The 23,121-nt window shown below is 41.5% G+C and overlaps 2 protein-coding genes across 3 annotated transcripts in view; one reads left to right on the forward strand and one right to left on the reverse strand.

Moving 5' to 3' along the window:
- The window catches only part of POC5 (POC5 centriolar protein), a 29,889-nt gene extending 25,868 nt beyond the window's left edge, over positions 1–4,021 (forward strand). The window contains 1 exon segment of the mRNA XM_019641004.1: positions 3,204–4,021. Within this exon segment, the coding sequence (XP_019496549.1) occupies positions 3,204–3,347 (144 nt within the window). The 3' untranslated portion in view covers positions 3,348–4,021.
- Positions 4,022–4,126: 105 nt separating this feature from the next.
- Positions 4,127–23,121, reverse strand: part of ANKDD1B (ankyrin repeat and death domain containing 1B) — a 57,743-nt gene continuing 38,748 nt past the window's right edge. For both annotated transcript variants that reach the window (XM_019641087.1, XM_019641086.1), the window contains exons 9-15: positions 18,846–18,944; positions 16,221–16,319; positions 13,138–13,236; positions 10,762–10,857; positions 9,618–9,819; positions 7,479–7,610; positions 4,127–6,438 (exon numbers count right to left, since the gene is read on the reverse strand). In XM_019641087.1, the coding sequence (XP_019496632.1) occupies positions 6,377–6,438; positions 7,479–7,610; positions 9,618–9,819; positions 10,762–10,857; positions 13,138–13,236; positions 16,221–16,319; positions 18,846–18,944 (789 nt within the window). In that variant the 3' untranslated portion in view covers positions 4,127–6,376. The remainder of the gene's footprint in view (positions 6,439–7,478; positions 7,611–9,617; positions 9,820–10,761; positions 10,858–13,137; positions 13,237–16,220; positions 16,320–18,845; positions 18,945–23,121) is intronic.

A 23,121-nucleotide genomic window follows, 5' to 3' on the forward strand; every position in this document is an offset into this window, starting at 1 on the left:
CGCTCACGGCGGCTGCTGGCTGGCTATTCACAGTAGCCCATGGCAACCCACTGCCACAGGGGCTGCAGCCTACGCCGTCACCGGCGACTCATGGCAGCCCAGCTCCAGGTTGAGCTGTTGTTCAGCATCTTAGCTGTGGGGGGCCGTGTCACTGGCCCTCATATGTGGGATCCGAACCGGGGCCCTCTGGCGTCCCAAGCCAGTTCTTAACCATCGCACCACTCGGCCGGCCCACATTTACTGACCTTTTGTCAAAAAATCTTTTTCCTGAGAGTTTATAGACTGATGAACACTTACATGACACGATTAGAGGAAGCTCAACATTCATGATGACTGGTTCTTACTCTGCCTTTTACCATTATAGTTTTTATATACTTACACTGATTACCCCTGCTCTAAATCTGCCTTTCCCCTATTAGGAAATTAATTTCAGAAACATTGTTTCTTCTCAACAGTGTAAAAATTATCAGATACAAAAACTAATCCAGTGTGTTGTCGGTGGCCAGAAGGGTAAAATATATAAATGATTTCTCATTAATTTAAAAAAGAGACACAAACTGTTTACTCATTAACTAGCTCTTCATGTAGCAGAGTTTTGATTGAGTACAAGAAACACTTCCCTATTTTTATAGTTTTTAATTTTTGTACCTTTTTTTTAAAGTCGGCTTCCCCTTTTTCAATACAATAGCTTATTTCTAGTTTAGAAAAAAAATTCAGATTGAATAAATTCATGTGCTATGAAGGAAAGTGCATGGAATTGAAGCAAAAATAAACAAAAAAGTCTAAGTTAGTGCCCCAATTTTGCTACTTATTGCCTTTGTGATCATATAAATAAAACAAGTAAAATATGTGAGCCTCCATGTAAAATAGAAGTGTTAAGAGTACTTAGCTTCTAAGGTTTATTGTCAGATTTCAAGATTCAATGAGATGATGTGAAAATTAAATGAGATAAGGCACTTTCTAAACTGTAAAATCGTAAGAAAATTTAACTTAATAAAAATTACTAGAGAAGGGTCCAGGGGTACCTCTTGTTATTTCGTGCTACTGCATGTAATCAACAGTTATTTCAAAAAGTATAATTTTTAAAAGTTAACAAGATCCTATCCCTAAAGAGAAACAAAGATTGATTTTAAAAGAAAATGCCCTCTATATAAATTCTCAATATTAGACAACATTGCTGCCTACTTAGTATATCAAAATATTAGCAAAAAAGATCCATGGATGATTTTAAATCCTTTTCTTTCTGGTTACTAGATTAAATCAAGAGAACCTGGATTGATTGTTTAAATTTAGCCTCAGGTAAAGTATGACCACAGTGAGGTGGAAGATTGAGATAAAGGCACCAAGTCCAGATAGAGGCCATGAAAGAGAGGATTACCTTAGCCTTCATAAACTGGACAGACTCTGAAAGTCCTTAGATGACTTCTTTTATGTTTTTAAATATATGAGATATCAAAAATGAGATGAACTCATTTCTATTTTTATCAGCATTTATGATATACATAAAGAGATAGACTATCCACCCGTAAGATGAAGAAGACTTAAAGAGATCACATATGTGTTTATTTTTAATTTAGATAACCTTTTGTTTTTGGACTAACAATAGAAATTCATATTTTACAGAAGAAAAATTAAGGAACTAAAGACTTGCAACCCGTTTCTGATATTTATCTCCCAAACTGCCCTTTGCTTCTTCAGCTTGTGCAGTAGTACTGCTCCGGTACCTGGCCGTGAATTATATAGCCACAAACTGCTCCCATTATTACCTAATTTGGATTATATGACAAACATGATGGCAGTCCTCTGAATAATTTTTCATTTTTCCAGGAATCAAGCTCTAAAACTACCAGAAACAGTTATTACTAATAAACCAGTAATCAGATCTCTGACACTTGAGCCCCATCTGCTGGATAAGTGCTTGTTCCTAGAGCTGCTGCTTCCTCTGTCGGATTTTGTAGGTCACGCTACAGTTCCTCTTGCCCAACCTCCTCAAGGAGAACTAGCTCTCTCGGCAGGGTCAGACTAGGTGGCTAGCAACTCAGATGTCATACCAGTGGCAAGAAGATCTCCATTTGTAATGATTACCCAGTTATTTATGTACAAAGGAATATTTATATAAAATACTTTAAGGAGGTTAATTTTCCATTTCTTTAAAGAGGAACTCTTATTCTTAAAGCACAATCTGAAATGAAGACCTGCCTAGCTGTATTATAGAGCTTCTGAAATATTAATATATGATGAATATTTTGGCCAGATATATATAATTTTACTTCAGGTATTTTAAGAATGACTTTTCTAAGTGGAAGGCCCTAATCGGAATCTACATGTGTTAGCCAGTGACATGGACTGAGAACTTATCTGGGTCACATCCCACTGCTGCCTACTAAGAAGCTATATCACGTGTGATACAGGAAAGCCTTGTATTTGCACATATCACACATATGTATAGATGTAATACGTGCTTCTGTACATAATGTGAACTTGTACATAGTACATGTATAGATGAAGGCAGATGTGCCCTGACCTGAATGCTTCTAAGATGTTCCTCTGAGCTTGGAGGTAGTGTGCATACCCTTCCCTCAACATGTGTCCTCAGCGCCTAGTTCTTTGTTTAGAAAGGTGCGGTCCATACTGAGAGCACCAGGCCTCTGGGAAGACCTCCTGTGTGACCATAAAAGGTTTAGTCAGCTCCCTGGTGAACCAGGTGAAATACAAGGGACCTGCCTTACTCTGGTTTGAAGCAAGGACCAGACCGGATTCTTCAGGGTTTCCCACACATTTCCTAGGATTGGACTGCACGTATTACAGTCAGTACAGGAAGGAGGAAGTTGGATAGTACGAGAGGAGGGGACTGGGACAGGCCCTTCTTCCAAACACCACAAAGTCCCTTTCTATATCCTGCCTCTATAAACACGACAAGATTCCACGCACGTGTGTCCTCCTTGAGGCATGCGGACTCCCGCGGCTTTCTGTGCTCCTCTGGAACACACCTCTGATATAAATTGTGGGTGCTGAGCACATCAGTCTAACATCAGTTCCTTATGGAAAAGGACCACATCTTGTTTGTTTTAATGGCTACTTCACCCAATTCATTGCTTATATCCACTTATGCTTACCCAATGTTTGTTAAATTATAGATGATGAAATGATATTTAATATGTTTTATTTTATGAGGTTATTAAATCAGATTTTTATCTTTTCAGCAAACCATTCCTCAAGCTGCTGCAGCAAAATATCCCCGGACCATTCATCCAGAAAGTACTACCTCGGCTTCCAGATCTCTCGGAACCAGATCAGCTCACACCCAGTCTCTCACAAACATTCATTCCATAAAAGTGGTTGACTAAAATGAATATGTTCATATTAAGATCTTTTAATTCCTCTAGTTTTACCAAGGATTAAAAGTCTTTCATTTTTAAATTTTCCATATATTTAGAACATCATGGATACATCATGTTCATCTTTTCAAAATTACAAGAGACTTTTTGAAGCCATATCATCCTTTGTAACTATATGTAGGATTATTTTAATGTTATTTTTTTAATTTAAGCAATTAAGTAAAACTTTTTTAAATTAAAAAAGAAACTGGACTTTATTCTTTTAATAGTTTCAGCCTGTGACTGATTATATCATCAAAGTATATAAATCCTGTTTTTCTCTACATCATTCCAAAAGGCTAAATCATTTCTAATGTTACCAACTAAACTTTAAGAGGGTTTATTTTAAAAACTATTACAACTAATAGAAACTAAGATGTTTTTATTTTTAAGTTAAAAAGATAAAGACCAAGAGTAATAATAACTTATTACCATCGTATATTTGTCTTCATTTTTCTAGTAATCTAAGAATTAAAAATAGGGGGAAATGGCAATACCTATGAATAATTTTTAATGTTAAAAGGGGAAAAATATTTACTAGCACAAAAGCAGAGTTACAGAAACATCCAAAAGGAAATCTGCTATTAAGATGATCCTATTTCTGATATGCTTGCTTGTCTTGTAATAAACTGTACAGTTTTGGACTCACGTTGTTCTCTCTGAACATCCAAACAGTGTCCTGTGGTGGTGCAGCCCTGGGCAACTCTGCAAATCTTCCAAGCCTGGGTACACTTTTCAGTGGCCGGCCCATTGGAAGAAATCATCTGGGCAAAGCTGATCTAGGAGAAGACCAGGCTTCCAATGGTTTTATTGCTGGCTGACTGGGTTATCTTGGACCAGACAGTTTAAATGAATCTCAGGATCCTCATCTGTGAAACAATGAGATCTACCTATCCTACCTATTTCACAAAGCACTTGTGAGTTACATAAAAACGAGTAGATGCTGAAGAATCTGTTTAGGGCCTCTACTTCCATATCTTTATCAGAAGTAGATGGACTTAATCTGAAGCCTCTTCCAATTTGAACGTGAGCTAGCTCTGTGCTCTCACCGTATTATAGGTAATAATTTTTCTTACTGCCTTACATTATGAACAGGACATCAGAGAATAAATGTGAGATAGGCAAATATCTCATTTGGGGCACACCAAGGCTTTTCTGAATTATTAGAAGTATCTGGCCATGTCTTAGAGTATTCGATCCTTCTTATGCAACACTTGTTCTGGCCCATCTACCACTGGCAAACAGCTCCTTATGGGTTTCAACAAGCACAACCCAACAACACCTTATGTCCTGCCACCTGTACAGAGGGCGCACTCCCTCCACTCCCAGTGAGTCACAAGAGACCCGCAGGCTCCACCTACGGTCCACTCATATGCAGCCTGGAGTTCGCACCCCATTGTGGTGAATAGGTCTATTCTTCCTTTGTCCCTTGTACGAATTATCCTGAGATGCACTAGCCATCCCATCTCTCATCTCTCACAAGAGAGGACCCTCGAGGTCAAATAATCAGTTGTGCTTGATACCAAGTGGCAGCCAATTTGGTAATTCATTCCGGTCTTGGCTCTCCCTCCTTCCCATGCCACTCCCCCTTTGCTTTACTCCTGCTTCCTTGGATTTGCACTCCTGAAAAAAAGCAATGGCACATAAACTCTGGCCTGCTTTTTGAAAAACCTAGATTACAATTAGGAATGGTTTTCAGTATGCAACCTATAACCGTGTGGACAAACTGAAGTGAATAATATAAAAACTGGAATTAAGAATATTATATCTTTCTAAGCTTTAAGCTCTGGAAATAGTATAGTTAACTTAAATTCAACAATTAGAACACTTTATACCATAACAGTACGAGTATGTATTCATATTTATTTTTATATAGAGAGGTTACCCAGATTTTTGGAAGGGAGGGGCAAAGCAAGGTCAGTGAAAACTGGTCCTATTGAAGAACAGATGGGGACAAGACTTTTCACTGAATACCTCTGTTAAAAACTTTTGGAAATCATGTGAATATATTACCTGTTTTAAACATTCATAATATTAAGTGGGCCAAAGATGTGGAACTATAAATTCATGATTGAATAAATGGACTGAAATTGCTCATGATTTTATTTCTGGCCTTATAGACCTAGAGTCAAAATTTGAGAATGGAGAGCCTTAAAGTATAATAAATAGGTGCATATAAGCTGATATAAATTGGTATTTGATTACATATTTATTTAATAACTTTCTCCAATTATAAAAATAATACATGTTCATTGTGAAAAAAAATTGGAAAGTACAAAAAGGTACAAAGAAAATAAAAATCTCCTGTAACTAGATTACCAAGAAATAAAATATTGGTATATATACTTCTAGTCCCTTCTAAGTAATATATTCCACATATGTGTTCTTTAAAACCAACAGTGGCTATAAATTTCCAAAGCCAGTTTCCCTTAGAAGAGAAATAACAGTTAATGATGTCAATACTATGGGCATGAGGTTACGTATTTCACAGGCATTCTCCCTTCATCCTCACCAAAATGTTATGAAAGGGTAGACATTTCTTCCATTTTATAGAGAAGGAAATTGAAGACCTGGGAATTTGAATATTAGAATGCCCAAAGGCTCACAGCTAATAAGTGGCAAAAAAAACACGATTCAAAACCATTTATCCTAAAACCCTTGGTTTTCCCATACACCATGATGCTGCTCCCACCATCATATATTTTTAAAACATGTACAAAATCCTCCTAGATTATGCTCTCATATACATTGCATCAAATGACAGAAATGGGAAAATCACATACAGCTTACCTTAAGCAAAAACAAAAACATTTTTGACTTTTCAGTGGTTGGAAAAGAATAACACTATTTTTTCATCAGTTACAGGATCCTGTCACCACTATCTTCATATTTGAAAGGAAAATCAATCCTTCTTGAGGAACTTTATGGCATTAAAGGACGGAATTTACAAGGACTGAATGCTGAGTGGAAAATCATTTAAATACAATTTCTCTAGACATTTATGAAACTGCACACTTCTTGGGATTTGAGTCAGTTTCGCTTCTGAATTGACGGATCTTTTCTGGAAAAGACAGCATACATTTATTATTTCTAGCTAATGTTTATTATTAAGCACTTGCTATGTGCCAGACACTGTTACTCAATCCCACAACAGCCCTTTGGCGTAGACACTTTTCTAATTAATAAATGAGACTACTGGTACAATGAGTTACAGAACTTCTCAAGATCACACAGCCTGTTAGCACTGCAGTTCAGATGGAGGCCCAAAGCGCATGCCCTCACCACTCCAGAGGACTGCCTCGAGTCTCCCCTAGGAGTTCTTATGGCTATGCTTTCACAGGAACAAATACATTTAAAGTTTAGGGAACAACCCCAATGCTATGAGGATAATGCCACAGAAGGTAGGCATTCATCCATGCTCTATTTCCTGTACCTACTGCTGCTTGAAACTGAATATTGGATCAGTGGTCTGATTCATGCATTTATGTTCTGCGTTTCAGGTAAAGCTGTATCATGTTGATAATGGCAGATGTTTCTCTATGTTGCTTGAACGGTTTTTATTACATGCAAGTTATAACACCACCTAATTTACTGATAAGTTTTCAAAGCATCTTCCTGACAATATGATCTTTGGCAGAGTGATTTTTAGCAGGAATCTCAGCTGGTAAAGTAATAGCTTATTTGCTCTTTTCTCTCAACCTAGAGATAACATTTTCAAATACATGAAGTTGCAGTTTCCCAACAGGGGCAAAATGGCATTTGGAGCAAGACAATTCTTGGTTGTGGAGAACTATGCTATAACCTTGGACATGGTTCAGCACCCCTGTCTCCCTCTCACCTTCCCCGCCCTCTCCTGCCCACACAGGCACATAAACAAAAAGACTCTTATACTTTTCCAAATGCCCAGTAGACGACACTGAGAACCACAGTGGGGACCAGTTCTGACTGAGTCACTCACCACAGGGGAAGCTGCATATCCTGATCGAGCCCCAGCTAACACCAAGCTAGGACTGCTCTTTTGAGGGTAGGATTATTTCTGTCGACCGTCCCCTAACATTGTAAGGGAGCAGGAGTTTCTGTTTATTAAAACCTGTAACTCACCAGCTAGTTCTGGGAAACCTGCGCGTACCAGCTCTTCGTACAGATGCTTTCCCGGCACGTCTTGCGTCATCAGGGTCCCATGCAGCCAGATGAGCAGAGCCCTGTGGCCATGTTCACGGAAGCTTTCCTCGCCTGCGCCGTGCACAAAAGATCACAGGCAAAAACTCAGGCTGATGATGTCTCTGTATTGTGATCTCAATTCTAACTGACTTTTCTCTATGACTGGTTGCAAATTTGCTCCTCTTCCGGTGACTGTTGGATAAAAGGCCCATGTGGATGAAAGCCCTCCAAGCAGTTCCCCTGACTGCTGTTTCTGTATGTAGGGTGACCACAGTTTGGGTTCACTCCAGCACTTGCCATGCGCCTACTCTGCTTGACACAGCCCAGAGGAGCAGACAAAAGATTTTACAGCTTCATCCCTGCCTGGCAGTAAGAAACAGTCTTAATGAGACACGGAGCTTTTCAAAGGCAAACTGAAACTGCGTATTTCACCTGGAGATCTTGTTAAAATGCAGATTCTGATTGAGTTGGTCTGGGGTGAGGATCTTCATGTCTAACAAGCTCCCAGCTGCTGCTGTCCATTACCATACTCTGAGCAGCGAGCGCGTACCATCCATCCTGCCACTGCCGTTTCTGATGGAAGCCTGCATCCCCTGGGCCAGTGACTACTGGGCACATACTCACTGAATACCTAACCCCTGGGAAGTGCTGGAATATGAAGGCAGGAAGCCACTGTCACTCCTCCCAGCAGGAGTGCACAGTGACAAAGCCAGCCAGGCTCCTGGCTCGATCCTGTGTGTGGGAGCAGACAGATGCCAGGAGGGCCTGAGCTCCTGGAAGGAAGTGTGTCGGACAGACTGTTAGAGGGGCAGGCGTTTCAGGGAGGGCAAACTGCACACATAAAGCAGGTACTCCTAGGTGAATCCTCCTAATATTGCCCTCACCAAACTAATTTTTCTTAAATACCATCATCGACATCTCGGTCCTTTGCTCAAAAGCCCACAAACTCCCTGATACCCTTACCTTGGTCACAATATAACTGGATTGTGAATGTTGCTGTTATCATGCCAACTCAAGTACAAACTCCGTCAAACCTGCACTATGACTTACAGAGCTGATGTATCCCTCACCTGGCAAAGCTAAACATATTCTAGGCCAGGGGTCGGCAAACTTTTGAGACCAAAAAGCCAATTCTGTCCCTCACAACAATTTAAAAATTATTCAAAAGCCATGAAACAAATGAAATCACCATTATGTGAATAATATCTTTTAAAAATTTTATAAATGAAACTATGGTAGTTTTATTTTCATTTTCAATTTTCCTTCAGAGCCACATGTACGTACCCAAAGAGCCACACGTGGCTCGTGAGCCGCCATTTGCCGACCCCTGCTCTAGGCACTTCGTAATGTTAAACGGAAACAGTTTTAAATCCCCCTTATCCTGATAGCAAGTATTCTGAAGGTATATTTTATTTCCAAACCGCTTCCTTAGGTCAAGAGAGATTTCCAGTGGACAACTTTCCTGAAGACTTCACAGGACATTGTATGTCTAATTAGCAACAAAGGAAAAATAACAAAGAAATCTTCCCAGAAACTATAGTGAATATTCAACATTTTCAATGCATTATCTGCCACTTTTTTCACATGAAAAATATATCCTTAGAATTAGCAACAAAAAGTGCCACAATTTAGTTTATGTGGTATAAGTATCATGTGCTCACGGACTGTGGTTCTAGATTTACAATCCCCAGCAATCAATAATGCGAATCAAGCCCTGAGCATGGGACTGGTTCACATCTCATAATATCCAAGTATGGAAAATGCTCTGAATAGAAAGTTTTGCCAAGAAAACTGTTTGCTCCTTTGTTTTCAAAGTTAATTTACTTAATGCCAAACAAACTTTTTATTATCTCCTAAGTTTTGGTCAAATCATAAAAAAACAAAGCTAATTAGGACTCCAGCTGACCTGACCTCACTAATCCTGATCCCTGGAGTCCGGCTGAAATGACTCCATGGCTTGGAATCCTCCAACACAGAGCCCTGAGTCTGTATTCCCGGCCCTGCTTGGAAGGTCTGTCACCAGGAAGGACTGCCGCTCGCCACCCTGAATGCCTCCTGCCCACATCATCTGGTGCTCACCTGACCACTGCTCCTCAATGGCTCGGATCTGGTCGCCTGTAAAGTTCCATGAACGGGCCAGCCTCTGCCACTCCTTGGCCTTCAGCTGACGGTAAGCCAGGTTCCAGAGGAGACTGCGAATATGCCGAGTCTCCTCACTGTGATCCTGCTTAAATGTCAGAGGAAAGCTGGTTGCTGGGTCCCTGATGCTCTCACCGTTCTTCTAAATTGAAAGTAATAGCATTAGATGATTTCAGACATTTTCTGCTTATTGTCTTACTGCAGAGAGGGAGAGAGAGAGAGAGAGAGAGAGAGAGAGTGTGTGTGTGTGTGTGTGTGTGTGTGTGTGTATTTATTTTATATATATATTTATTTATATATATTTATTTTTATATATTTTTTTCTTTTTCTCAGATATAACTGATAAGGTAGTAATCAAGACTGTTTTCAATGTTATCTGTCATTGGCTCATTTTTTTGTCATTCAAGATAGACACAAAATATCTGAAATAAAAATCTTGAGTACTCAGATGCAGAGAACAAACTGATGGTTACCAGATGGGCAGGGGTTGGGAAGCTGGGTGAGAAGGGTGAGGGGATAAGAAGTACAAATTGGTAGTTACAAATAGTCATAGGGATGTAAAGTACAGTATGGGCAATATAGTCAATAATATTGTAAAAACTATGTATAGTATCAGATTGGTGCTAGACATATCGGGGAGGGAAGGTCATTTCATAGGTTATGTAAATGTCTGACCACTATGCTGTATACCTGACATTAATATAAAATAATATTGAATGTCAACTATAATTCAAAAAATAATCACGGGGGTATGAAGTACAGCATAGGGAATATAGTCAATAATATTGTAATAACTATGTACAGTGTCAGGTGGGTAATATAGCTTTATTGGGGTTATCATTTTGTGAGGTATATAAATGTCTACTCTCTCTGTTATTTTATATACCTGAAACGAATAAAAAAAACTCTTGAGTAGCATCTGTCTGACACAAGAAATGTGAGGGATTTTGCAATGTAATCTCCCATGCTTCTGCCTCAACCTGCTACTGATATTTACCAACACCCAAAGAAAACAAACGGGACGCCTTCACTAAGGAAATGCCACAACAGCAAATGCACCTTTCATGGAATCGTCCTTCCTTACCTCTCTCCAGGCATAATACCGCTCTGCTTTTATGAGCATATCCACAACAAGGCTGTGGTTGCTCCTGGAGGCCACGGCCAGGGCAGTCCTCCCATGCTACAAGGTAAAATGAGAGTGTCAGGTGACATGGCCTTGTGGTTAGGAGCTCTAGCTTTGGAATAGGCCTGGGTTCAAATCCTGATCCTACTGCTTCCTTGCAGGGTGGACTTGGGCCAGTCCCTTAGCTTTTTCTGCATCTCAATAACTACCCCACGGTGTAGTGGTGAGGGGTCAATGTGATGATGCATGTAATGCCCTTAGGACAGTACACGGCACACGATCCAAGAGATGCCAGATATCGATGGTGTCTGGTGCTTTGTCTACTGGACAAGGAAAAGAGTTTGGGCTTAGGGACCCACAAGCAACAGATGACGTTTCACACATGCTCTATCATTGTGACCCCAAACATTTTTCCAGTACCCCCAGGAGTCTCCCTGGCTCATTGCACTGGAAAGTCCTCAACAAATGAATAACATGATCGTACATTTTTCTCCTCCAAAGGCTGACTCCACCTGTGGCAGAGGCTTTAGTCAATGTCCTATACTCCCTCCCCTCAATAGCTTTTTCTTTCATAGGAAGAGAACCTTTGGCTTTAACCAGGCACTTGGCCACCCCGAACATTTCCCAGCCTCCCTTGCACTTAGGTCTGTGACCTAAATTCTAGCGAACAGATGTACGTGGAAGCAGCACATGCAACTTCTGGGAAGTGTCTTTAAAAAGAGGAAGAATGTCATTCTCCTTCCTTTCCTCCTCCTCCAAAGTGGAATGCTGGTGTGATGGCAGGAGCTTGAACAGCCACTTTAGACCAGGAAGTAGAAGCCATGTGTTGAAGAGGGTGGAGTAATAGGACAGAAAAGGGACAGGGGGGGAAGTCTTATTAAGAATAGTGTCAATAATGACAACACTTCTAATTCATAGTACAGAATTCAGCTTGCTGGAATCCTAGCTAGAACTTTTTCTTTCTATTATATCATACTGCCTTTAACCAAGGGTGAGGGGTTGGAATCTTAACCAAATAGAATGATCAGTAAGGGCTGTTCTGGACATAATTTAGGCTTTGAGTGGCCTGGAGCCCATATGGTACCTTACACAAATTAAAAAGGCACACCTTTGTCAAGATGGATTATAGCTCAAAGCCCGAGCACACAGTTTTGCAAGCAGTGCCTCCTAGATCTTTATCCCCTAAATTTTATGCAGTGCACAATCTATATACCTATACATTTTTTTTTCCTGAGCAAAAGATGGTAGTTCTCACTGCTTTGAAAATGACCCATGAAAAATTTGCTCAAGGATCCTGAAGATAATTAAAATGAATGGTCAGAAATAACCCCAGAAGTTCCAATCTTAGGAACCCACGTTTCTATGCTCAGGGAATCCCAATAATTTTCTCACATGGCTGACTATTTGCAATTCCTACCAACCCAAATGATTTGGCTGTTGATCCAGGCACTAAGACCCAGGTGAGCCTAAACATTAGGGCTGAAAGTAATCAGTTTCTAATGAAAAGAGGCAGTAATGAAATTAGAAAGAACTGCATTTTGTAGGCATTTAGCAAGTCTCTAAGTGTACACTGTCTAAATTCTGGCTTGTAAAGCCATTTGAACCACCGTAATTAGCCTGTTTGGGGAAGGCAGCATTCTGAGAGCCAGGGTTTTCAAGGCTCATAGAAAACCTTCCCTGGGAGTGTATGCTGGAGTGGAAATCCAAATGCTTAGGCCCCTGAGGGTGGAAGGCCCTCAGGGAGCCTTGTGGCGAGGAGAGGTTTCTGGGAAAGTCAACTATCACCAAACCTTGGCTCCCTTCTCCTGTCCAGACCTTTAGTTCGTCTTACAAACAGTCACTGATCTGTGGTAAAAATCGTGGAAGCAGATAAGAAAAGGTAGTTTTCATTCATTAGTTAAATATGTACTGGGTGCTAACTACGTGCCAGATCCTGAGAGAAAGAGACAGTAGGAGAGGGAAACCTGGGGAAATCGATTTGTGAGGTTTAGTGAACTGGGGGCTTTTGTTCTGAAAACAAAGTCAAGTTGTAGCACTGAAGGTGTTTACTGAAATGTCCAGTCCGTTACCACCAGGGGTCCCAACATGAATTCCCTGCCCAATGCTATGGATTCTCTACCCACGAGACTGCCTGGGAGGTGTTAAGTATTAATGAAAAAGGACAACAAAGTATTTTTTTAAAGCGTAGAAAATAATAACGCTAAATATTAATACTAATGCTAAATGTTAACAGAAGTTAATGAGCCACAACTGGTGGAATCCCCACTGTCTTTAAAATCTCTGAAATCTTGTCTTGAAGAGCTGAATAGAGTGAAAGAGTAAAATCCATGACGTTACCTTATCAACAGCCTTCAGGTCACAGCCTGCCTTTAGCAGGGTTTCCACCATTTCCACATTTCCAAGATCAGCAGCTACATGCAAAGGAGTTTGCTGCCTCTGCCATGAGAAATTTCAAAAATGTAATCTAAACACTTTAAGAAGGGGAAAAACTAGTTTAGTGAAAAGACAAAGGGGAAATAGAAGCGTCCTGTATAGGCATAAGGGAAAATAGATAAGATCACATATTTTTAAGTGGGAACAGGGGACACTCACAGTCATATTATTTATGACAGTGAAAAACTGAAAGGAAGTTATATGTTTAAAAAGGAGACATTAGAGAAATTACGGTATTTCCACATATTGGAATAGAAGGCAACCATTAAAAATGACTTTTTAAAAAACGATTTCAATACGAGGCACCTAGAGTATCTAGTTCATAGAGACAGAAAATAGAATGGTGGTTGCCAGGGTCTGGGAGAGGAGGGAATATACAGTTATTGTTTAATGAGTATAGAATTCATTTTGGGAAGACAAAAGGAGTTCTGAAAATGGATGGCTGTGATAGCTGCACAACAATGTGAATGTACTGAATGCCACTGAACTGTACATTTACAAATGGTTAAAAAGGTAAATTTTATGTTATGTGTATTTAGCCACAATAAAAAGTGGTTTCAAACATTATTTTTAGAAATGAAAAAATACTTATTTAACAGTAAAATCCTTAGGAAACAACACTATATTTAGTGAGCTCAATTTACAGATGAATATATATATATAATATATATATATATATATATATATATGAAAATACATCAATGATATTAAGAATAATATCTAGATGGAGGGATTAGAGGTTATTTTTATTGCCTTCTTTATGCTTTCCTCTCTATTTTGTAATTTTCCTACATTGTAATGTATAAAGAAGTACAATACTTCTAATTTCTTTCTGGGATAATCATTTTTCTATCAAGGGGATTGAGAGTGTTTCAAAGAAATATATGAAATCACAAGAATATCACCATCTTAACCTCAGACCCAAAGTAATGCTGATATAAAGACCTTTCTAAAATATTAGGGCAAAAAGAACATTGGTTATGATCTAGTCCAACCCCTAAACCAGAGAGAAGGAGCAACTTCCCCAGGGTCCCACAGCCAGGCAATAGCATCTAGTGCAATACTCTTCCTACCAGAGCACAGAACCAACTCACTAGAGATGTTAGCATAATTAATATCAAAATGCATTTATTAAAGGTCCACTTTTGGGTGGCAATGTGCCCCTCAGGGGGCTCATCATCCAAAATGGGCAAAAAGAAGACACACTTAATACTGACAACCTATTAAAGTTCTATACCAACACGGAATAGAGAGACACAAGTGTAATACGTCAAACACCAATGAAATCTCATTGTCAAAATGCTGCTCCAAGTCTAGAAAGGCAGGAAAGGCACCAAAATGTTAACAAGAATTCTCTTTATTTAGGGGGATTACAAACTACAAACAAATTGCAAGTTTTTAGCTTATTTATGTTTTCTTATTTTTATGCATTGGTCTAACAAACAAGTTGAAATGATAAAGTCTAGTTCTATAATGGGATGGTATCCTAACATACCGTCCTTCTCTGGCCAATTCTGGTGAAATGGAAATCACACCTGAGTTCTGCCTGTGTATGCAGCAAACAGTCCACCCATTAGGAAAGGCTGGGGGCATCAGTGTAGCTGAACACCTAAGTATATTTAATAACAAGAGGGGATTTTCTTCCTCCTAGCTTTTGGGATAGTAAAAGATGGAGGAGGAAGAAGGACCCTGGGAAACGAAGGGACAGAAGAGGAGGAAAGTCTCCATTCAGCTCAGGGCATGAAAGACCTCATAGGAGGAGACTGCAGAGATCTGAGCTGTGCTCTGGTTTCACAGATGAGAAATTGAGGACTACACAGTGGGTTAGAAAGCACACCCACCACACCTGGCTGTTTCCCACCTGGAGGGTACAGCTGAGGCTTCTGCACCCTGTGACCAGAAAGGCAAGAGTCCAGAGGTCTCATCTGTCCTCAGGATTCAGGAAGGGCTCCTCTCCCCAGGGTTTCTCTTTCCAACTGCTCCTGGGAGTGGGCAGCCTAGCCAGAGAGCAGGCCCTCATTCAGGGAGTGCCCACCCCCATCTGCTTTATTCTCCCATCTCAGCATTTCCATTTCCAGCCAGTGATGAATTCCTCCTACGAGGCGTTTGATTCTGCTCCAGTGGACTGAATTCATGGTGATTGTTTTTTTTTTTCAATTGGGGAATTGGGGAAAGGGGAACAGACAAGTTGCTGTCCTTTTGTTCTTCAGTCTAGTTGTGGAGGATGTTGCTTCACTGGCCCAAGTTGGCACCATCATTGCGCTCTTCCTGGGCGAGGCAGATCAGTCGCTGGCCTCTGGATGGCCGCTCACTGTGGCTGCTGGCCGCTCCCGCTGGCTGCTGGCTACACACTGTAGCCCATGGCAACCCACTGCAGCAGGGGTTGCAGCCTACGCCGTCGCCGGCGACTCACAGCAGCCCAGCTCCAGGTTGAGCTGTTGTTCAGCATCTTAGCTGCAGAGGGCAGTGTCACTGGCCCTCATATGTGGGATCTGAACCAGGGCCCTCTGGCGCCCCAAGCCAGCTCTTAACCATCGCGCCACTCGGCCAGCCCATCATGGTGATTTTTTTATTGTAAGATTTTGCCTTTGGGCAAAAAGAAGACACACTTACTGTCTACAATATAGACACAAAGTTCCTTCAGCAAGGAACTTTGACATGACAACATTTCATAGTGGAGGAGTGGCTTGTGATTTAAGGAGCCTCTGGCAATTTACCTATGAGCTACTGTTTATCATAAGTGCTGGGCCTTTTAAAGGAATGCAGTGATTGAGCCCTAGTTTTGTGTGAGTTTGAAAAAGAGAAAGTATTTCTATGCAAATGGATGTAGGGATTGGGGGGGGGGAGGGGCAGGAAGGATAAAAGGAATGCACATTCCTCCCAGGAAATTTTAGAGCACCTTGAACTTGATCAAAACTACCCCTAAACACACACTGCATTGAAACATAAGAAAATAGGCTCTCCAGGTTCTGACTTGCTTGGCTTACCTGATTTAAGATGTCAATATCATGCTGTGCACTTAATAAGCTGTTTACTACTGTGATATGGTTGTTGATAACAGCTAAATGAAGAGGGGACTCCTTAGGCTGCAGAAAGAAATGAACATTTAAAATCCAAAACATTCTGACTTCATCATTCCGATGAAAAAGTGACTCATTTCAGCAGGCATTTCCCGATAATCTCCTGGATACTGAACTTGCCAAGCAGGGCGGCAGGCCTACAGTAAGTGTGCAGCAGTCATTTCCATCTCAAGGCTGTGCAGCAAACCTGCTCCCCCCGCAATCAGCCTTCCCGCTTCATTCGTTCCAGAACTACACACTGAGCACCTGCTGTGGGCCAGGCTCTGTTCAGGAGGCTAGGGGCTGAGCGGTGAACATGGCTCATTCTCAAGAATCTTCCAATCTAGCAGGGTAAGCAAATATTAACTGCTTTTTTGAAATCACAAACTAAACACAGAATTACAAAGTGTAATAAGTGCTTTGGAGGAAAAGTAGTAGGATGTGGTATGAGAGCCTATGTGGGGGTCGGCAGAGGGCCAGCCTTTCTGGAGGTCAGAAAAGGCTTTCCTGAAGAACTGACAATTGCACCCAAATATGAAAGATAAGAAAGTACTAAATAAGTTTAACTGCAGGACTTCTCAGCGCCTTCAAAGACCTACAGCACAGTAGGAAGAGCCACAGGAGGAAAGAACATTCACATTCACCATTTCCTGAACTGATCTGATCTCAAGCTCTCCCCACTCACCCAGGGGCACCAGTCTCATGCTCAGCCCGCCCACCTATATACAGAGTCCAGTCACGAAGCACTCGCCAAGCCCTTGCGGCCTGCTCCCCTTTCCTCCTTGTTTGTGGCTAAAACACTGTCTTCCAGCCACACCCCAACACTCTCACCCATCTCCACCTTACACTTCTTACCCAGCCCTCCAAGCTGCACTGCCCGCCCCATGATCATACACTTGGCCTCCTGCAGCCTCACGCCCACCCAGCTGCCACTGGCCCCTGGACGCATGAGAGAAAACATGCCCCGGAGAGGGCAGAGAAGGCAGCTGAGAGGGGGTTAAATAAATAAATAGATACAAGGGTGGGGAGAATACAGTTAAGGTGTGACAGACAGTAAGATTAGGGGCATCCAGTGGGGAAGGAGAGGGGGAAGGAGACAGGTGTGAAAGTGCCAGAGCGGGAGATCCAGCGAGACTGCTGGAGAACAGCAGTTGCGCTGAAAAGCGAAGTGAGTGGAGGGAGGGAACGCAGATGTGTGTGAGGGTGGGTGATGAGGACAGGGTGCAGTTTTGCTCAAGTGGAACAGATGATGTTAATAAACATCAGTTATAAGCATCCCACGTAGTCTTATAATGGTACTTACCATGTAGTCATTCCCCCCAAGAGTGTATAGTACTCTGTTTTAAACACAGTTTTTCATTCACAATAACCCTAGCAGTTAGGTCTTCTAGTCCCCACGTCACATGAGGCAGAGAGAGGTTAAATAACTTCCACCAGGCATCAGAGCTAGGCAGTGGCAGAGACAGGATTTGAACCCATATCTTCCTGACGCCAACATCAGCACCAGGCTCCTTCCCAGGAAACGGGGGTAGATCGATGCAAGAGAGATGTGGTGAGTTGGCAGGGTATCACCAGCACACGAGGAAGAGGGGAGGAGGGGGCAGGTAGGATGCGTGAGTCAGGCTGTCTGAGGGTGAGCAAGGGATGGGAGACAGACGGGGCTGGACATGGAAGACGGTGTGAGGGGAAGGCTTTCTGTGCAGGCCCCTTCTGCTCAAGAAGAATCCTGTCTCCTGAGGCACTAAGCATGAAAAAAAAAAGGAAGTATCTCTCCTCTCAGGGAACTGGGCAGTGTCCTTCCTGCTGGGACCACCAGCCTTGCTGGGCCCTAGCTCCTCCTGAGAAACAGGAAGCATCCTTGGATGGACCAGGCAAACTCAGAGCCAATTCCCCTAACACCATTCTCCAAAACCTACCAGTCATGGCTTAAATCACATCCCTTCTCTTGAGTTAATATAATAAATAGTCATGGAAAAGCAAGATCAGAGGAAATAATATTCTCACAGGAGAAAAGAAAATAAGAGTAAAACATAGAGGAATGTTTCCCATTTAATTTCAGCACAGAGAACCTTTGTTAATTCTACCAAAGCCAATTCAAACTTCAGAAAACCTAAATCAGCATAAAGGATTGGCTTTCAAAAGAAAAACATGATTGCTCAGTGAAGAGAAAAAATTATCATTCTCCTTCCTATTGACAGCCGCTTCATCATTTTCCCAGACTGATAAATTTAATACAAGAATAATGGCATTTCTAGACACATGAGAAAGTTTTATTGCAGCAAATACAAATATTTAAAACACAAAGACTTCATTTTGTTCAGGAACTTCAATGACTTTCTAAAATTCATCCCTCGGATTTTATTTCTCAAGATTAAAACTGTCTCCAAAAGAAGGCAGCTGGCCATCCCACAAAGAATTCCTCCTTTGTGAACACCTCATTTCCCCCACCCCACCCCACCCCACCCCACGTATCTGTATCTGTGAGGAGCTTCTCCTAGCACAGCTAGCCTCACAGGACCAGGATCAAAGACCAAGTTACTGGAATAGACTCACTTTCACTTTCATGTGCAAATCGACGTTCTCACTGAGAAGAAAGCTGACAAGGGACGTGTGGCCATTCTGGGTTGCCATCTGCAAAGCGCTGATATTGAGCTGCAAGAGACAGGTGGAGCGGGCACAGAGTGATTCCCATTAGAATCCAGCACGATTTCTGGTGTTCACCACATAGCAATCAATGAAATAGTATGACTATTTAATAAAGAAAATCCCACATGTTTCTAATCATTTTGCGGGGGGGTTCTTTGTTGCTTCTAAGTGTCTCCCATGAAAGAGTCAGAGTTCTAGGTAACACAGGCCTCAGGCAAATATGAGTTAAAACCCTGTTTCTTTTCTCCAGGAATCTGAAAGACTAGGGCCAAGTCTTCTCTTTATACACCCTGAAAACACCCTCCTTGAGCCAAAATAGCTAACTTGGTATTGGTCCCCAGAAACGCCTCAGCATTCTCCTGCCTCCCTGTTTACTAGCAGCGCTCCCCTTTGCCAGGTATGGCTTCAAAGCTTAGTGTGATTGCAGTGTTCCCTCGGCCCTTTTACTCAACTCCTTTAGCACCTCCTCTCTTTCACTCTGCTACCAGCTGCCTCCTACAGCTCCCTGTGCTCAGATGTCTTCACTCAGTGCCCATGCTAGATGCCAAACTGCTTTAGGTCAAGCCCTGCTTGTGATTATCCTGCCATCCTCCAAATGGCCTGGCATGGTGCCTTGCAATAGTACAAGGTCAATGAAGTTATTGATTGATTCATCGTAAGATTGCTACAAAGTAATTTCAGTTCCTCCAAATAAGGGTGCTGCAGGATATTACGTTTTCCTAAAATGGCTGCATAAGTATCGCCCATACTACATGCTCTTCTAAAATGTGACCCTTCCATTCCTCCATCAAGCTGTGGAGTTTATTCCTTCACCCCGCTTGAATCTGGGTGGACCCAGTAACTGCTTTGACCAACAGAATATGGCAGAAGTGACATTGTGCCAGTTCCAGGTACGGCCCCCACCTCATGGAAGCCATGCTGTGAGAAGTCCAAGGCATAGGGAGACACCACATGTTGGTGCTCTCGTCAAGAGCCCCAGCTGACAGCTGGCCCCAACTGCCAGGCACATGAGTGAGTAGATGTCCACGTCAGTTAAGCCTTCAAGTGACTCAAGTCCTAGCTGACTGCCTAATAGACTCAAAGTTAGAATCTCCCCGCTGGGCCCAGTCAACCCTCAGAACCATAAAAGATACTAATACATTGTCTTAAGCCACTGCACTTTGGGTTGGTTTGTTGGTTTGTTATGAAGCAATAGATAAGCGGAACAGATGCTAACAGGAATGATACACACTCTGACCAACTGGAGTCTAGCTTGGGCTGATACTAAATGCCTATATGACGTTGGATAAGTGGCCTCTCAAGTATGGAATGCTTTATCTTACTCTGTAAAAATGATATTACCACCTATATTAGTTTTCTATTGCTGCTAATAACAAATCTTACTGTTCTGGGAGTCAGAAGTCTGAAATGGGTCTCACTGGGCTAAAATAAAGGCTTTTCTGGAGGCTTTCATGGGAATGCATTTCTTTGCCCTTCCCAGTTTCTAGAAGCCACCCACATCCCTTGGCTCATGGCCCCCTTCCTCCATCTTCAAAGCCAGCAACGGTGCGCCGAGTGCTTCTCACGTTGCCTCCCTCTGAACTCCTCGCTTGCCTCCCTCTTCCACTTTAAAGGGGCATTGTGACTACGTTAGGCTTGCCTGGATAGTCCAGGACAATCTCATTTTAAGGTCAGATGATGAGCAACCTTAATTCCATCTGCAACCCAAATTCCCCTTTGCCATGTAACGTAACATATTACAGGTTTCAAGGATTACGATGTGAACATCTTTGGGGGCCATGGTTCTGCCTATCATACCACCCTACCTCTTTCTCTCAAGCCATAGCAATACCAGGATAATAAATGAACTAGTAAATGTATGTGGTAATCACAGCTATCATCTTATTCATGCCACAGAAAACTATTAAACACTTATTATGTGCCAGGCACGATGATAGATAATGAGGGGATATGACTAGACTGATAAGATCTCTCGTATTATATTCTAGTGGCAGTGGACTACCAATCGATCTATCGGTTGGTACATTGGTAGATCAGTAAATCTGTCCATTTAGAGTAAATTTATTAGAGTCCAGATGTTATTAAAGGAATGTTATCAGCTAGTGATGAGTGCTACAATAAGACATAAAATAGCATGACTGAACGGATACTTTCAGTGAGTGATCAAAAAAGGTTTCTTGCATATGGTGACATTTACATTGAGATCAGAATGGTAAGAAGTACCCCTGCCCCCCATGGGAAGATCTAAAGCAGAAACAAGTTTGTGAAGAACCCAAAGCCAGGAACCCTACAGTAGGAATAGCTGTGAGTCTGTGGCATTTTACCCATGAGGCACTGCAGGCACAGTGTATAGGGTCTACAGCCTTTTTAAAGCCAAAGAAATATTTGAAATCTTAAAAAAAAAAAATTGGTTCCAAGATACCAAAAGAAAACCACAAAATTGAAGTTAATAAATATTTAAATGACATATTCATACTTCATTGATTGTTAAATGTAATAATCATAAAATATTCATTACATTTGTAAACAATTTGTAGGTTATATTTTTTCACCTTCCTCAAATTCCTAAGTACGAATAGAGGTCTAAGAAATCAGTCAATCTTAAATTAGGGGTGTTTATCATATCCAAATAACTGTGAAATCACAAATTTAAAAAAACATTTTTTTTAATAATTTATAGGGAAAAAATGTATTTAACATGGAAGTGAGAGTACTTCAATATGTTTGATAAGAGGTGATGGCAGAAATATGAATTCTTAGGATCTATAAACATCTTCACTAGACCCAGGGTAGTTAGTACAGCCCTGAAGAGAGCAGACTGCCCAAAGTCTGGGCAGTCTCTCCATCCAGCACTAATGGAGGAAGTCCACCAACAGCTAAATCCATAATCTACTTAAATGACCTCCTCAGAAATGACTCAACCCTTTACCAGCCCTCTTGGTTGGGGGTGGGGACACAAAAGCAATCTCCTGGGGACAAAGACTAATCAATGTCAGTAGATGACGCACTTCCAAGATCAAACACCGTAATCAGCTACAGATGTGAAAGCAAAATGAGTCTAGCAGTTATCTCAGCGATAACGTGCATCTACCCTGCTAGCTTCTTGCTTCACACTGCTTGTTTCTCCGGGGTCCTCCCTGGGTTGCGTGGAGACAGGCATGGACCGCCAGTGAGAGCTGAGGCTGTAAATCCAGGAATTGTGCTAATAAACTCAGGGGGAAAAACTCAAGATAATGTAAAAGCTGAAAAATCGACCCAGGACAATTTCCAAGCTGCCTAGTTGAGGCAAAGGCCATAAAGATATGGACAATGTGGAGCCTGCAGTCTTAGTTGGGTGGGGAGTCTGGGAGCCTATGAAAGACATTACAAAGCAAAACCCCTCAAAGGGCCAAATAATTAAGTGCAGAAGGGAGGGAGGGCACAGAGCAATGGAGTGAGCCAAAAGGAGTGAGCCGAAGAGGATCTTGCTGAACCAGGGAGGCCTTGCCAAGGACTGGAGGCTGTGGACTGGGGGCAGGGAGGCACCTGTGCAATATCAAAAAACAGCACAGCTCTGCACATTCTGAATATTTCCTGGGCCCCATTCTTAACTTTGTGTTCATTTATTGAATAAATAACCTTGCAACATCAGTGGGAATCACCTCATACTGTCTTCGTTTTCCACACTCTCTCACAATCTTGTTGTATACATAAATTTTAAATAGTGAAAATATATGTATAAACACATATTGTTTTTTTCAATTAGTGTTCTATCATGAACATTTTTCTATATTGTAATATATTTAGTATTTTTATGAATTTTTTTAATGGCTACATAGCTTTTCAAGAAATAGGTGTACCAAGCCTTGATTCAGCTTTCCCCTCCCAGCCACTGCACTTTTAGGTTGTATCTGATTCTTGGCTACTGGGGGTAACTTTAACATCTCTCTAAATGCATGCTGCTATCCCCCCATCACCTTTAGACTATTCCCTCAACATAACTACCCAAACATGGGTGAAGGAAAAGTGACAAACTGCTTTTCAAAAGAAGTTAAACAAATGTATAAACAATTGTAGTCTGCCAGCAGAACCCAAGGGTATAAGATATTACCAGTTTGGGGCTTTATTCTTGATTCTACCTTCTGAAGAGGAACTGTTTATACATTGTGCTGATATGGAGGGATCGCCATGGTATATCGGCAAT

This window comes from Hipposideros armiger, unplaced genomic scaffold, assembly GCF_001890085.2.
Source record: "Hipposideros armiger isolate ML-2016 unplaced genomic scaffold, ASM189008v1 scaffold_55, whole genome shotgun sequence".
Lineage (NCBI taxonomy): Eukaryota > Metazoa > Chordata > Mammalia > Chiroptera > Hipposideridae > Hipposideros > Hipposideros armiger.